General features: G+C 40.2%; 1 protein-coding gene across 23 annotated transcripts in view; it reads left to right on the top strand.

Moving 5' to 3' along the window:
* Positions 1-10,978, top strand: part of ADGRL2 (adhesion G protein-coupled receptor L2) — a 401,410-nt gene extending 390,432 nt beyond the window's left edge. For 5 of the 23 annotated variants that reach the window (XM_069641616.1, XM_069641613.1, XM_069641619.1 and 2 more), the window contains 5 exons: positions 3,366-3,494; positions 3,849-3,945; positions 5,979-6,107; positions 6,812-6,829; positions 9,031-10,978. In XM_069641616.1, coding sequence (XP_069497717.1) covers positions 3,366-3,494; positions 3,849-3,945; positions 5,979-6,107; positions 6,812-6,829; positions 9,031-9,779 — 1,122 coding nt within the window. In that variant the 3' untranslated portion in view covers positions 9,780-10,978. Of the gene's footprint in view, positions 1-3,365; positions 3,495-3,848; positions 3,946-5,978; positions 6,108-6,302; positions 6,385-6,811; positions 6,864-8,375; positions 8,429-9,030 lie in introns of those variants that run through there. The other 18 variants (XM_069641615.1, XM_069641620.1, XM_069641633.1 and 15 more) reach the window with 10 other exon arrangements.
* The last annotated feature ends 5,844 nt before the right edge of the window (positions 10,979-16,822 follow it).

Here is a 16,822-nt window from a genome sequence, read left to right as displayed (position 1 = left end):
TAACAAACGAAGATTTTTGTTGTGGCGGCTCCTTGGGTCATGTTATGTGTCCTGGTCGGATATCATATTTATACTCGAAGCTTTCTGGTGTTGTCTCATTGTTTAATGGTGTTTCTCAATCACGTATTTGGAGATATTAGGGAGGGGAGGGGGGAGCGGGGGAGGGGGGAGGGGGGCGAGACTGGGTTTTGTTGATTTTATTCATTATACTGTTTAATTTTCAGGAACTACTGCACATGATATATGAAGATGGTACTTGCCTTACATGCTCCCTCTACTTATTTACTGAAGATTTTTGGATGTAAGTGACTGTTGAACTTGTACAAAATCAATAAATCTTGAATTAAAAAAAAAAAAAAAAGGGTAGCCCCTAGGGCAACCCACGAACAATAGGCACTTATTGCCAAAATGTTGCCAAAGAGGATAACTTTTAAGACTCTTTAGAGAGTCTTAAAAATTGCACCATAAAAAGAGTAAAAGATTCTGTGAGTGTAGAAGGGAAGCTCTGCCAAGGATGACTGCCTCCTTTGGGCTGGTGGGCATAACCAGCCTCATGACCACCTTCAATCTGAGTCATTCCCCGATGTCCTGCGACCTTCCTGGTCTGCAAAACCCCAATAACAGAGATACCTAAAACCATCTTGGAGTGCATCGTCTTGCTGTGATCAAATCTGGCAGGAACTTTGCTGCCAACCGTGTGGACCTGCAGAAGCAAGAATCCTCCGAGTCCCCTCACTGCATGACTGAGTAACTGGGAAGTTTCCAACCAGCAGTGATAGTTTGCTCATGGTGCTGACAAAAAGGTGCCAAATCGACAACTGACAAAGAATCCTTTGCTGGGGAGTCCCTCGCTTGACTGCATGGGACCCTGGAGCAGTAGAGTCCCTCCTCTCATCACCACTACCAAAGAAAAGAAGACTGGGTCTGCATCCGTGCACTGTGAAGGCATCCAGCTGAATCATCATCACTCCATGTACTGTGAGGCTCTTAGTAAACTTAGCTTGACCCAATAGTGTCACTCTTTTTTTCTTGGAGCGCTGCTGTTCAGATGGTCACTGAAATTCAGTCACCGAGGCCTAATAACTTGAGCCCCTAGAGGAGGCTTCTCTGAAGTCCCGGTGCCCTTTTTTTAATCCAACCAACGTTACCAGTACAGAGAAGAATTTCATCAGAACTGCTGCATACCCATTGACCTTGGCAGTGCTTGTTCCCCAATAGAAAACCTTCCATCCCTATTGACTTTGGCAGTGCTTGTTTCGCTCCAAAACCTGAACGTTTTCATGTTGGGGAATGAATGCTTAAGCCTTACAAGTCTCTGATAAGAAATAGTACAGTGGTACTTACTTGCTAATGTTGGTTTCTTCCATTCTTGAACTATTCCAAGAAGCTTTTACTTACCTATTGAGGTTATTCATGATTGGTCGCAAGTGTATATTGTGATTTATTTTCTGCTTTATTTCTTCCTATTCTCCTGGTGTGTATTTAATGTTAGTTGTTTTGCATTTCTTTTGATACCTATTGCCTTTGTATATATAAAATAAATAACTATATTTGACATAACTTGGTGTGTGTGTTTCTGTGGTCTATGTATGTTTTGGTTTCCCTTGTACAGATGTACAGCTCACATTCCTCTTCCTAAGATAAGCATGACTGCTCTGCTATTCTACTAACCTTGGGTAGCGCAGGCCTACATTAGAAGTTGGGTGCCCTGAAACCAAGAGATGTCTTAATGAGTCCATCCCTAATTTCACTTGAGAGAAACTTGCCTAACACAGCATACAAGTTTTCCTTGTATCCTCTTAAGGAATCAAGAAAGTAAACGCCTTCGTCATTATGTAATTTCTCAAACATTTGGATTCTACCCACTTTGGTGTCCTGACCACAAATTCTAAAATTGATAATCCAACCCTCTTCCAGGGGCCTTTAAAATTTGCTGATAACCAAACCCTCTTCCAGGGGCATTTAAACATTTATAAATGACACATTCTCTTCAGGCAACTTCCAAAGAACTCATCGCAGTCCATTTAGGGAATTTCAATTGCTGCCAGAAGGTAGCCAATTGCCCTGCAACATGGTTTGGTTCTTGAAATGGCAAATGTTAGCACTCTAATTGTCAACTTTACTGTTTGCTTTCAGGAAGATGCTTCGTTCTAAATAGCAGGCAACGTGGAATTCTCAGCTATGTCTATAATGCAAGGACCTAAGATATTCAATCTCTTCATAGCATTCTTGTTGAAAGGTAAACTAGTCTGCCCATAATCTGCATACATTTCTAGACTGAAGATTAGCCAGGCACCACTTTTGCCTCTATTGGCTGAGCTAGGTACAGTAGAACTCCAATGACTTGACATCATTCGCTCAAAACATTTCCATGTGCAGATCAGTGCTCCTATTTTGCAAGTGCATATCTTGCCCATTTGCATCCAGTCCTTCTGGACTAATCAGCCCTATGTGTTCACTCTCATTATCTCCACCAGTCGCTTGCCACTGCACCTGTTCCCAAGGGACAATTTCAGGTAAACCTGTCAATCGCCATTTTTACTTTACGACTTGGAGCCTCCGTCCTAGATTCGGACGAATACCCTCCACTTGTAAACGCAGCAAAATCTCAGTAGTTGTCTACATGAAGTCCCCTCCAGTGCATTTTAGGGTGCTACTTTGCACCAGATTCTAGCTCCGTATATAGGATTGTGGGCATTAATTCAGGCTATAAACTTTTAAAACTGCTGGTTCCAGGTTAAAACCTCTGAGGTTATTTTTAAATCTATGGTGGGAAGAGTTCATACACGTTGCAAAGGGTGTGTTTTAAATGATAAATGTTAAATCTTACCTTGCGGATGACCGTGATGTGACCAACATGGAAACGTGACTTAAAAATTGCTGCGTGGCTTCGGGCTGCAAGGAAAGATTTTTTTAATGTGTATTAAAAGAGACCATTGGCACCAGCGTATGAACTATGTGGGTGCTAAAGGGTGAGGGAGGAGCGGTAAATGGAAGTGAGCGCATGCCAACTGCACTCAGGCTGCTTCGGAACGCAAGGCTTCTACCAGCAAATGCATCCCACGTTCCGAGCTTCCTCATTGGTCAGCCCCCCTTCCGATGAGCTAATGGGTGCCTGAACATTTTCCTATTATTTTTCTAGTTTGAACTCCCGATTGATTTTGTAGTTGCTCATGCCTGAACTCGGAGGTGTACTTTATACATAGACTGTTTTAAAAAAGAAAATATAAAATACTGCTTTAAAATATCATGGTTGTGCTGTATTTTCTTAGTGTGCTTCTCACAAGGCTCTTTTGGGTCAGTCATTTATACTGCCCATAACTTTTTTGTGCCTCATTCTGCCTTTTTTTTCTATTTAAATAAAGGTCCGTAAGGAATATAGCAAATGCTTTCGACATTCTTATTGTTGTGGTGGACTACCAACTGAAAGTCCCCACAGTTCAGTGAAGGCTTCGACCACAAGAACAAGTGCTCGTTATTCATCTGGCACACAGGTAAGTGTTTTGACAGCAGATTTTAATTAACATTGTGTAGACTGCCAAAGGAAAAAACAGTTTTAGTGATGACCTTGATTTTCATGCCTGATTTTTCCTATGGAATCCGATGTTTTGAAATGATTATTCTGTTAATAGCAACGTGTGGTTAAACATTTATTATGCGCAACACTTGGCACTAACATACCAATTTTAAGGAGCTATGCAAATCTATAATTGCATTTTTGCCAGTTGAAAGAATGTGTTTCTTAATTAAAAACCATGTGAAATACATGAAGGGTAGATCTATAGTTGGGAATCTATAAACATACTGCTTATACCTGATACTTACAGGTATTGGTATTTTATTTCCAGAGCCGTATACGGAGGATGTGGAATGACACTGTTAGAAAACAGTCTGAGTCGTCATTTATCTCAGGTGATATCAATAGCACATCTACACTTAATCAAGGTAAGAAAACCCATCTTGAGTCAAGATGCAGGTTTATTTAATTGTAGATTGTAGTGAAACCATGCACTAATACTTATTGTGCCAGTCTTTTCCAGTAAAAGTTAGTTGCAGTCTTTAGAACATCCATTATATTTGTTTTCATGTTCACTCAAGCGGTTGGCTCTGTGGTCACTCACTTAAAACATTTAAGGAGTGTCTATTTAAATAAGATCAATTTAATTGTTTAGCCTAAAAGCTAGAACATAATTCTAAACTTTCACTGACTGCCTAGTTGAATTTGTGACCAACAAGAATAAAGTTGATTTGTTTTGTGAAAATAGACACATCATGAAACTAGGTCCATGTCTAAACAGAATGGTCTTAATTAAAATGGAAATCCTTATCTGTGAACTACAAATATGCTCCCCTAAAATCAGAATAGTTTCTAGTTATTAACTAGACACGAAACATTCAATATATGTTGCCATTCTAGCCATTCAAATGTTCTACAATAAAGTCCCATTTGGAAATTAAAAAGTATGATACTTTCATACTTGGAATGATAGCTCTATCTAAATTATACAAGACTACATTAATGTTACGTTCAATGTCAAGACTTCCATTGGATGCTGTTGGTAGCATTCATTATATTTTACATATGATGGGTAGCATTTGCTTTTATATCATTAAAGTGCAAAAGAATGTAAATAGTCTGTTAGGTGGTCCCTTCTGATTAATGTGATCCTTTTTAACAGAGCACTGCAATTCTCATTTTATCAATCGTGCAAGAATCTGTAAGCATTACATTGCACATTATATCTTACTCAATGCCAAATGTGGACAGAATGTACTCCTTCAGAAACAGGTTTACAATGATTTCCAGAAAATCTCAGTAAATAAAATGCACATCAGCAGGTTATGCATCTTAGATTTGGCTATACTGGGTTTGCTCAACATTTTAATAATCCATCATAGATCAAACTATTCGGCAAGTGTCAGTGTAAACAGCACAAATCCACCTTAGTTTTTCTGGCAATTCATTTTACTTCCATTAGTCAGACAAGTGAAACGAATAATTGATTTTGTATTTATTTGGACTGAATTTCACAATATAACTCACTGCCCAGCTTTCTGAATCATTATGGTATGTACTACTTCAAACTGCTGCCTACTTTACATAGCAGCGGGAAGGCCAAAATTGATCAAACATTTAATCTTCGAGCACATTGAGCTCGGTTGTGGAATCTGATGCCTTTTCACCACTGCTTCTAACAATTTTGGGTAAATGGGCAATTAAAGCTCTAATGCACTCCAACGGTTTACTTTCTCCAACATGAAATAAACAAAACATAAAAGCAAAATTATTGCATGTTAAAACATGTTTTTCTTTAAATATGTGTGCAAGTGTAGAATTAAGTTTTTCTTGGCTAACCTCAAAACGATAAATGCTTTTTATTAGTTACGCATGCATATATATCTGAAGAGACTGGAAGAAATGCTTCTGTTGGAAAAAATGTGAAATGATTTAATGTATTTATGGAAATTGTGCTTTCATGCAGCATGTGCGCTTTTGCATAAACCATGCAAGGCTTTTTTGCATTATTTTCTGTTTGCATTCGTTTTCGTGTTTGTTTTATTTTTCAAATAAATAGGTGTTATTTTTTAGTGGGAGGAGCACGGTTCCACGTCTGAGAATGTGCATGACTGTTCACAACCGCTTTTACCTTAATTTGCACACATAAATTGAGCTGCACAACCATAGTCAGTTTCTTGAAGCATTTAATTTCCATTCTTGTTTTTGGCAGTGATTTTGTATAAATTGTCAAATAAACTTGACAGTTTTATTTGGCAAAGTGTAAAGCACAAGTGAATTTGTGAAGTGTGGCTAATCTCCCTTTCACTTTAAATCAAGTGTTGCATATAGCCCGTCACAGCAGGCAATTTTATATTTGGGTATTTATGAAATAGACTTGAAAGAAATTCAAGGTAATCTACGTATTTTGCCTAATCAAAATTAGGAAACTGATGCCTTTCTTTGTGTTTCTTTGCTTTAGGAATGACTGGCAATTACCTACTAACAAACCCTCTTCTTCGACCCCACGGCACTAACAACCCTTATAACACATTGCTCGCTGAAACAATTGTGTGTAATACCCCTTCTGCTCCTGTGTTTAACTCATCAGGTGTGCAAATACTTACTATATAAACTGCTTTTCTTTGCTCGCTATTACATTTTCTCATCCAAACTTAATAGTTTAGAATTATGTTTCTAACCTACTGCAGCATTGCCCGTGCCAGGCTTTTAAAACTGCACTATATTATAGAAATGTGTGAGCAAAAATAATACTTACCAGTAATTATCCATGTTTTTAACACAGGTGGCATAAATCTTAATATACTATTACAAGACTGACATCACATGGTCTGAGAGCCCATCTGCAAGATTTATATCATTTAGAGGTACCACATCTATATCCTATGAGGACCATTTCCTTTTTTTTGAGTTCATAAATGAAATCAGCTTTTTAAGTTGATTTGTTTTTCTTTTTTTTGTAGTGGGAGGGATGGTTAACGTACATTCGCACAATCTATAGTATGGTGCAGCTCGCTAATGTATAATTGTTTCGTGATTTAAAGATAGGGCACAATATTTATGTGTAGGTTTGTTAGTACACTCGCTTTTCCATATTTGCATAGATGTATAACTATATAGTTAGAATGGTGTTAACGTTGGCCCACATGCTTAATGAACATAGAACATAATGTGAATCCAAAATGTTTCCCATTTAAAATCCAATTGTAGCTCTTAAGAAAATCTTTTAACTAAACAACAGTTTCTTCTTTATTCTCTTGTTTGGTTTTCTTTTTTCCTTATGCTTTCCTCTAGCGACCTACAGAGAGACAAGTATGGGAGTAAAACTTAACTTTGCCTATCAAATGTAAATTTTTTCAGCATGATTTTTAATGGGCACAAATAAAACATAGCGTTCATGAAGTGGGCTCAGCGGGCAAGTGGTTCACAAGTGGAATTTCCCATTCATTAGACCAAAAAACAAAACTTGATGCAGTTCATATATTGATACTGTTGATTGATGTTTTGCAAACGCTATTGATCTGGAATGCTGAAATAATTTGCGATTTTTAACAGAGCACCGTCAAGCAGAAATGTTTAATTTATCATTTCTACATTCCCACAGTATTCTTGCTATGTGTGGAAAGACTTGTGATTTACCTGATCTTGGGCAGCAAAGACTGCCTTTTTAGCCCAAAATGCTTTCTAATATGTTTAAATCTGCAGTTTTATATATGTTTGAAATGTAAATTATATCCCATTATGTGCTTCATAGAATGAAGAGGACGTTTAAAATATGGCTGTCTTTGATTCTGCCTAATTTTGGATGTACATAGTTGGTAGCGTTGGGGAAAAAAATCGGATACGGCCTAGAACTACAAAACAGTTCTTTTTCTGTCTGAGGCCCCCAATGGAATGCCATAACCCTTCTAATTCTCTGCACATGGGATTGTAGAGTTGTGCTGAACCATTTACAAGCTCTTTCATATTCAAGCTGGTATTCTGTTACAATGACATCAAATCACACCAGACGTTTGTTTTCTTTGAGAGCATTATTTTGAAAAACTATACATACTTGTGTAAACTGCAGCTTTAAGCATGGAGACATGGCAAACACTTTTTCCAAACAAGAATTGTTCATTCACTCCTGCTCCTCCAAGCCTTGCATATAATTCTGCAGCCTCAGTGGTCAGTGGCATTGCAGTACCATTCCTTCATTTACTTTTACTGGGCTATTTCCGTAGAGCCATGTCCCTTTTGTACGAATATGTCCATCTTTATCGACATCGTCATCCATATCAAATATTCGTTCTTTCAAAAAATTCCTTCCTTCATTTGTTTTTTAACCAGGAAACATGTGCAGGCTTTGTCTGTGTCCGATTGGAAAGTACATCTTCATTTCAGTAAGAGCATGTTAGATAAAACGCACATTACTCCAAAACTGCCATCTGTTGTCCTTAGATTTCCTTAATTTCCATTCTTCCAGCAGTTTAACTGCGTCAGCCAAGGATAGACCACCATTCCACTATGTATTCAGCATAATTTCTGTGACCCACGCTTACAGAAATTCTTTACATTTCTGCATTTGACCTGGAGGTCCATGATATGTGTGGGCTTAACTCAGAATTGTCAATACAAGTTCATTCCGTGCTGTCACTGACTGATGCAGACTGCATGGCTGCAGGTGAACTTCGACCTTAAGAGGTCTAGGGCATTTGCTGGCAGACAGAATGTTCATGCCAAAAATGACTGACTAGTAAAGAGGCCAATATTGCTGGTGATCTAATTTGCTGAACCCTTGCTCTAACAAAGTTGCTGAGAAGCTTAGTAATTCTTCATCATGTTACAATAAATCATTTTACTTTCTTTTATATATCAGCTACTCTTAGGCCAGATAGCCTGAGCAGACAGACATGATGTGAGTTGTCCAAAGTGAGTCATTCCACCTGCTGTCATGTTTTTGGGTGATACTTGTTGGCCCGCTTCCTTCCCATTTGAAAGGTTGGCTGTGAATGTAAACATTAGTTCTGCCCAATGTCCTCATTATTTTTTTTTCCATTTTCAAAAAAAGGCAATGTTAAGAGTTGTTAGCTGTTTGCAAGTACATGTGGGTCTATGTTGTACATTTACCCCGTTTTATTGTTTAGTATTTTCTCTCCCGTCTTTTTAGTGTTGTTTAGGACAAATCGGGTTATATTTTTCAAAAACTCACTTTTGGGATCAAAACAAATCTTATAGATGTATTGCTTTGCATTCTATATGCAAGGGCATGGAGTGAACGATTTCTTGTGGGAAACACACTTTTACACAATTCGTAACTTAGTAAAATAATGACTATGCTAGAATCTTTCCTACAAGGTGTGCACCATTTTACGCTTGGAAATGTCAGATATATTCATGTTTGTCAAAGCTTACTTGAAGTACAATTTTGTCCTGAACCACATTAAAGAATTATGTTCCTTGTGCGTAAGTGGCATATCAGCAAGAGATGAACTGTAAACCACTGTTCCTTTTTTTACTTTTTTTTATTACAGGACATTCTCTGAACAATGCCCGGGATACAAGTGCCATGGATACTCTACCGCTAAATGGTAACTTCAACAACAGCTACTCGCTTCGCAACGGAGACTATAGTGATAGTTTACAAGTTGTAGACTGTGGTTTAAGTTTGAACGACACTGCTTTTGAAAAAATGATCATCTCTGAACTAGTGCACAACAACCTCCGGGGCAGCAGCAAAAACCACAACCTAGAGCGCACCCTCCCAGCCAAAGTTGTGATTGGTGGAAGTAGTAGTGAAGATGATGCTATTGTAGCAGATGCCTCATCTTTAATGCATGGTGACAATCCAGGACTAGAGCTTCACCACAAGGAGCTGGAGGCACCATTAATTCCACAACGGACACACTCCCTTTTGTACCATCCACAGAAAATGAAGACTGAGGAAACGGACAGCTATGTTTCTCAGTTAACATCAGAGACGGAGGAACACCTGCAATCTCCAAACAGAGACTCTCTGTACACAAGCATGCCCAATCTGAAAGACTCTCCCTATCCCGAGAGTAGCCCTGACATTGAAGATCTCTCTCCTTCTAACAGAAGTGAGAATGAGGACATTTACTACAAAAGCATGCCAAATCTTGGCGCTGGACACCATCTTCAGATGTATTACCAAATAAGCAGGGGCAATAGCGATGGATATATAATCCCCATAAACAAAGAAGGGTGCATACCAGAAGGTGATGTCAGGGAAGGACAGATGCAACTTGTGACAAGCCTTTAATGATATATTTATTAGAAATGCAAAAGCCACATTAAGACTCGTAGGTCTTTCAGACCTATCTGCTGGAAGACTTGATCTGTTGCCACGTGGTTCTCAGTGTGGAGGCTATGAATGGACCTTGTAGTTCTGTGAATTTTTTTTATAAACAAAACCCTTGTATATACACAGAGTATACTAAAAGTTATTTGTTACAAAGAAAAGAGACCATTGAGGTATTCAAATCTTCGGCTGCTGAATTATGGGAATAGGAAGGAACTTGTTCAGCTATTTTGACAGCAGCAGTTTTCAAAGCAAGTTTGTAAATATGGCTGCGTACTTTTTTGTAATGCCTACATTGTATTATATACAAGTAGTAGGCTGTTAATCCTGTGGGACAGATTTAGTTTATTGTAATGCTCAAGACTTGCAAAAGCAGGCCGGACTCCTGCTTCATTTTGCAGTTCACTGCAAATGGTTTCTCTTTTGAGGCAAAGACTGAAAACAATGTCTAACCACTAGCAATCAAGCCATGGGCCTTATTTCCTATTTCTTCAACTGTACAGCAAACTATTCTCATGAAAAATGGCTAAATAAATTATATTTTGTTCTATTGTGATGATAAAAACAATCATGTCTATTAGATATTGGATATGGTTCTCCTTAAAACATGTTAAAAGGTTTGCAGAAAATATTGTGAAAAGCTCTTGGTTGCACATATGTTAAACATGTTTTTCTCACACTACATAGTAGCAATCTCCACTTGTTTACATGTAAACAGTGTTCTGCTCCAAGAGTGTTGTTACTTTAGAATTTCATGTTGCCAAAATGACTTTTTATTTGGGTAGAATTATTCTGGACTTACCATGTTGCAAGGTGACCTATTCAAATCTCTTCATATCTGGTACAAGTTGTAAATGATTTTGCTGTTAATTCTTCAACAGTGGAATTACAGAGCACTGAACACTTATCACCGCCTTTCTTGGGAAAACAAACTTTTTAAAAAAATAAAAAATGTCAAGTATTACACTTCCATGTTACTGTTGACTATATTTAGCAATTAATTTATTTAATGATAAAAAAAAATCTGATGTACATTTTCGGCAAAATGCAGCTTTTTTCATCCTTTTGTGTAAACCTGTTAATAATGAGCCCATCACTAATCCAATGTAAAGTTTAACACCTGTTTGACAGTAATAAATGTGAATTCAATTTTTCCAAAACCTTATTTAATATCTAAGCTGTGTATGAAAAAGGAACATTTAAAGTGCTAGGTCATTCATTACACATTGCCTTGGGTTGCAGGCATACATGTATAGACTGAGTAGAAATTGAGTCGTATTTCCAGCAGGAGCAATTTTTATAGTATGTTTGAGGAGGTGAAGTTGGCCTTGATCCTCCAAGTCAGAAATCTAGGGATATGGGGTTACTGCCATTCTAGGGTTTTGAAGGGCTAACAAATGGTGGCTGGAATAGTTTCTAACACCCTAAATTCCATCAGTGAGGAAGGAAACCATGGCAAGAAGTATAAAGTGATGCAAATAATTTGTTTTTTTTTCTTTGTTGCAGCAGGCTTTTTCATTTTAAGCCACTCACTCCTTTGCTTCTTTTTCTACTATCGATGGTTAAAACGCATTTTGCTCCTGCAAAAGATGAAATAATGTGTTTAGCCAATGTATGTGAATATAATAGTGTGACCTAGGCTTATGGAAATGTAGGTGTAGTGAGTTTTCTTTTTCTGCCTCTTAAGGTTCCACTCACTAGTGTTTGTCCGCTGGGTTTCTGTTTCTGTCTTATGTACTCCATACTTGCCCGATTTTACCCCTGCCCCATTTTCGCCAGTCACTGAAGTTTGCTGTTGCCTCTGTTTTATTTGTGTGGTGTCAACTGCATATCTCTGCAATGTGTATACATTCAGGTTTGTGCTTGGGCACGCTTGCTTATCACATGCTACATCACAAAAACTGCTGTAGGCTAGAATTTGTTAATTCTTGATGGTGTTTTTATTTTGTTTTGCTTGACAATCTATGCACTACTTGGCTTCTTACGTTTTCATGAACATTAGGTACCCTATAGTTATATAACATAGCAATACAAAGTTGGATTTATTGTTAAAGAATTCTGCACAGACACCAGATAAAAAGAAACTACGATTGTCACCACAATAATTTGCAGGAGTCCAAACTGTCAAGGTTGGGCTTAGTGGGATATAACCCTTTGCAATCCACTTATACTACCTGAATAAACTTCACAAAAACTCCTCTATAAATGGAGAAAATTTAAGTTACGTATGCATACCAATATCAAGTGTCATGTCACACATTTATCTATTGTATGCATGATTCGGATAACATCCCACCATGCTTGGCAGCTTTGAAAAGGGTTTCCAGCTGAAGGATATGGCCTGAAATGTAATTACAGTGAGCTATTTAATGCATTTTAGCTTTTACATCCAAGCCTTGATAAATACAATTGAGTGGCAATTATATTGGCTGGAGATGTACGGAATTACAGGTGGCAGATTACAGAAAGGTGAATCTAGATCTTGTATTGAAAGTTAAAACCAATGGAACATTTTTGTCCTTGCAAGCGTAGTCTTGATACTCATTAACAATCACTATGGGAATTCTGGTTTTCCTATGCATTGCAAAGGTAAGCTAGGTGTTGCAAACAAGCCATGCACATCCCAGTGAGCAGCTTACCCAAATTTCCTTCAATTTCCCACAGCCACATGAAGGGTCCATTAACCCTGGATTTTATGTAGGAAAGGAGACGGTGGACTAGGTCTCTGGTAAGGCCATCTTCATTCAGTCCGCTTTAAGTTGATGGAAGGTTTGATTCACTTCCTGAATCCACCTTCCAACAACTATCTGCATCTCTTTTTGGGAACCCATATCCCAAATAAGAATGGTCCCACATGCCAGTCTGTAGCTGGGCATAGCTGTACATATCCTTTGAATGGTCCTTTGCTCAGACCAAAAAAGTGCAGCTTCATCCCTAAAGCACTAGGCCCTTGTTGTTAACATTATGTAACTGTTTTGATAGTTGGCCTGTAAAGCCAGATAACAGAATGCCTGGTTTAGGATCCTGACATTTCATTTTACTGACAGGAAGTCATTTCCCCATGCTAGGTTAAGACAAGTATGTCTGTTATAGTTGCCATCTTTTTATTTTCATGACAGCAAGTTCATAACACCACATCCAGGGAGCGAACACGGTAAGCCTGTTGAATGCCATTCTGTGCCCACCTGGCCATCTCCAAGCTTAATCATAACACTGAATCTGTTGGCTGTCTTCATGACCACCAGTCTGGCTTCAGAGCTGCCAGAAGCACGGAAACCGCTCTCCTGAACATCCGTGAAGATCTGCTCTCTAACCTTGATTCCAACACCCCCTGTGTCATCATCTTACTTGACCTTCCTTCTGCCTTTGACATGGTCAACCATGCCATCCTGCTCAACCGTCTGTGATAACCTGGGTATTACTGGTCAGGCCCTGGCATGGCGGACCTCTTTTCTCTCTGACCCTCCCAGGTCCAACTTGGGTCCTTCCTCCTCTCCTCGATCTCTACCTGTGGTGTCCCCCAGAGGTCTAACCTCTCTCCCTGGCTTTTCAACCAATACTTGGCACTTCTTGACCACCGCATTGTCACTCTCTGCCCTAACTTCCAGTGCTATGCGGATGACACTCAGCTCATTTTCAGGCTACCTTCGGCCACCTCTTCTCCGTCTCTCATCTCTGATGGTCTGTCTGCTATCCAGGATTGGTCTGTTGCCAATGATCTCTTCCTTAATGCCAGCAAGACTGAGATTCTCCTCATCGGCACACCCGCTCCCTCCTTTCCCATCGCTCTCCTGCCGGCCTCTCTTGGCCCTCTTCCTGCTACCTCCTGCGAGGCAAAAACCTAGGGGTCATCTTCGACTCCACACACTCCTCTCCTCACATCTGACATCCCTAAGGTCACACTACCAGCTGCACCTCCTCAGAGGTATTCTTCCTTTCCTCACCTTCCCCCAGAAGCTCACTGTCTCCAGAGCTCTGGTTCTCTCTACGCTGGACTACGGTTAGGCCTCATTCTGGTCCATCTCTCTCGGCTCACGCTTCGCACGTTACACTTCCGAGTATTTCCTTTATATTTATACGTGGAACCAGCTGCAGCGGTCTAGGCTTCGGAGCTACGCGGATTGGAAGACTGGCTACGCCCCTACCTCTTCCGACAGCATATCCGGAAACGGCGCCTCAGACACATTGCGTTGCTACTCTCATTCCGAGTCTGGTTACGCTCCAAGCCGTCATCACAAACTGGATTTCGACGGAAGGCTTTAGGCGAGTTCACTTTAAGACTCAGACACTCCCCACGTCTGTAAGAGATCAACTATCCGTAGTCTTCCGGTTTAGCATTCTCGCCGGGACGTTCTTACAAAGGCTCTTTAATCCATCCTGCATATAATAATTAGAACTCCCCATAACTGAAAAAACTGACCTCTTTACTACCTCAGGTATTTGCCCAGGGATTCCGTCTCCTCCTCCAACGGATCACCCTTTCTTTGTATCCTAGGGTAAGCCATTCTTAAACTCCCTTTCAGTTTCCATTCCTCTTGATTTCTATAATTAACCCTCTTACTCTCTGTCCATACCATCCCAGATTTCATCCTGGTAATCGTCCTCATCAGGATACATTAACGAGTCAACAGCATCCCAGAATTCAGCTGCCTTCCTGAGTCCTCGTACTCAAGCAGCACTTCATAGGGTTTTTTCCCCTTGGGGGGTTTTCCCTGGAGACTCCTCTGTTCCCGGTTCATCGAGCGGGACCATTGAGGGGTTTCTAGAGGAAACCTTATTACTTCTGTGTGAAAGAAAGAAGCACGAAGGTGGGTGTAAACTTGCATGCTGAACCCTGAGCCATATTGTCTACTCTTTAACGTATGACAGATCTTAAAACTACTGCAACAGCCTCTTTCTAAATCTGCCTGCTTCTACTCTCCGCCCTCTACAACTCATCCAGAACTGCAAGCCTTGGCCTCAAGCCCAGGGATCGTAGCTCCCCAGGACTGAAATATCTGCACTGGCTCCCAGTAGCTGCGAGGATCAAGTTCAAAACACTGCATTGTCCACAAGGCCTTCTGGAGCCTCAATACCTCCAACTCGCTCTTCCTAAATATCTTCCTTATTGAGCTCTTCGCTTATCCACCTCCAACTCCCTCAGGGTCAGTCGCTTCTCCAAGCAACGAGTTGGTGGCAGATCTTTCTTCGGCTGGGGTCTCCCTCTGGAACAGGCTCCCTGCCTCCCTGAAACTCGAGGAGAACCATCTCCGGTTCCGGAAGCACCTCAAAACCTTCCTCTTTGCTTCTTTCTCTCTCCCTCTCCCCTGCTGAACAGCTAATTTTCTTCACTGAAACTGCACTGATCCTGCAGCTGGACCTCTATAAACGGCCTCGGCCCTGGGCCCAGCCACTCTCCACTTGCACTGATGCCCTGGAACCCCTCTGCACTGCGGGACTGTCTCTGTATCCCTACAGCCCCCCGCCTTCCCCAGCACTTGTTCCGCACTTACCTTGCACTTGCCACCAGCTGGCCCTATTTATTACTTTACGCCACTTACCTTGTACTGCACTTCCCCCCCTCCCCTTCCCCTTCCACTTTTCCCCCTCCCCAACCCCTGCACTTGCGCGATCTGAATGACACCTGGCCTAGTAGGATCGTTGTCTGTCTCCCCTTGTTCCTCCCCTCCCTGCCTCGTCGCGCCTTGAAACACCTGTGTATAGGCGCGTTACAAATACCATATCATATCATATCCCTGGCATCACCCCCACTTGGACTGTTTTCTGTACCCCTACAGTCCCCTGCCTGCACTTGACACCTGTTTGCACTTACCCTTAGTACTTGCCACAAGCTGGCCCTACGTCTAAATGCCATATCATATCATTAGCAATGGCAAGGGTAAGCCAGGTAGAAATTACCAAAACTCGCTTTAATTAGTTATCCTGAGGAATTTACGTCCATTCATTTTGTTCACTTCCTTTTATCCTTGGAAGCCATATAACTTCAATGATTTCCTGACGGTTGTCCAGCAAAACATTCAATTAACTGCTGGATCTGCTCCCTTACACTTAGTACAGCTATGTCATAAATATTAATATGCTTAAACCAAGGTACTGTAACTCTTACTTTGTGTTAACCATGAACCCCCACCTGTCAATAAGTCCAGTCTTTAACACTGCATATTATTTTACATGCTTCATGCAGTACAAAGAAAATTGAATTGTTATACAGTACCTTTATTGAATCACAACATCTAGGCAATTACTGAGCATCATGGGTATATTATTGCAAACATCTCCTTAATGAGTTTCTCTCAATGGTTTACAAGCTCCATGTGAAACTTGCACACTGCATGAATGAAGTCAAGTGTAATGTTCCATAGCAAGACAGTCTTGATCCAAACTTGCTCCCTCGTGACATTTGGAGCAATGTTTTTGGTTTGTCTTCCTTCAAACTGTGCTGCTTTTCAAAATACTGAACAAATTGTATTTTCTTGTTTCAATAGGTCCTAATTGAGTGGCAATCTACAGACATAGTAATACTACTTTGTTGTAACTGTCCCGGACCATCTACAGGAGACATTTTCTTTGAAGCAGGACCTTCACAAGTTCACTTTTTTAAAAACAAAGTGGCAAGCAACGTTATAGGTATGGGTAAACTAAGTTTGAAAAATGAGCTTAGTAAATGGATTACAGGTATAGGTACAAAGAGATGCATACAGTAAATATAGGGAGAATGTTGGGGTAGATGGATTTTATCTCAGTGGGAAGGAGAGGTTCACATTGCGCGCACCATATTAATTTTATTGGACAAGAGTCAATGTGATAGTTACAATGTTGCAGTTTTGTTATATACCACTCCCCTCCTCCAAATGGACAGGGCCTTCCAACTCCTATCGTACCACGAGTATTTGTTTTTACCAGGGGAGGCAAAATACTCAATTACTCTGACATTCGCAAACTCTCCTGTTACAACTATGCTGATGATACCCAAATTATCCTAAGAATCCCCAAGGCAAGCTCCT

Source organism: Ambystoma mexicanum, chromosome 1q (genome assembly GCF_040938575.1).
Source record: "Ambystoma mexicanum isolate Mex_15411 chromosome 1q, UKY_AmexF1_1, whole genome shotgun sequence".
Taxonomy (NCBI): Eukaryota; Metazoa; Chordata; class Amphibia; order Caudata; family Ambystomatidae; genus Ambystoma; species Ambystoma mexicanum.
The sequence above is the reverse complement of the archived record's forward strand: the minus strand, read 5'-3'. Positions and strand labels throughout refer to the sequence as shown.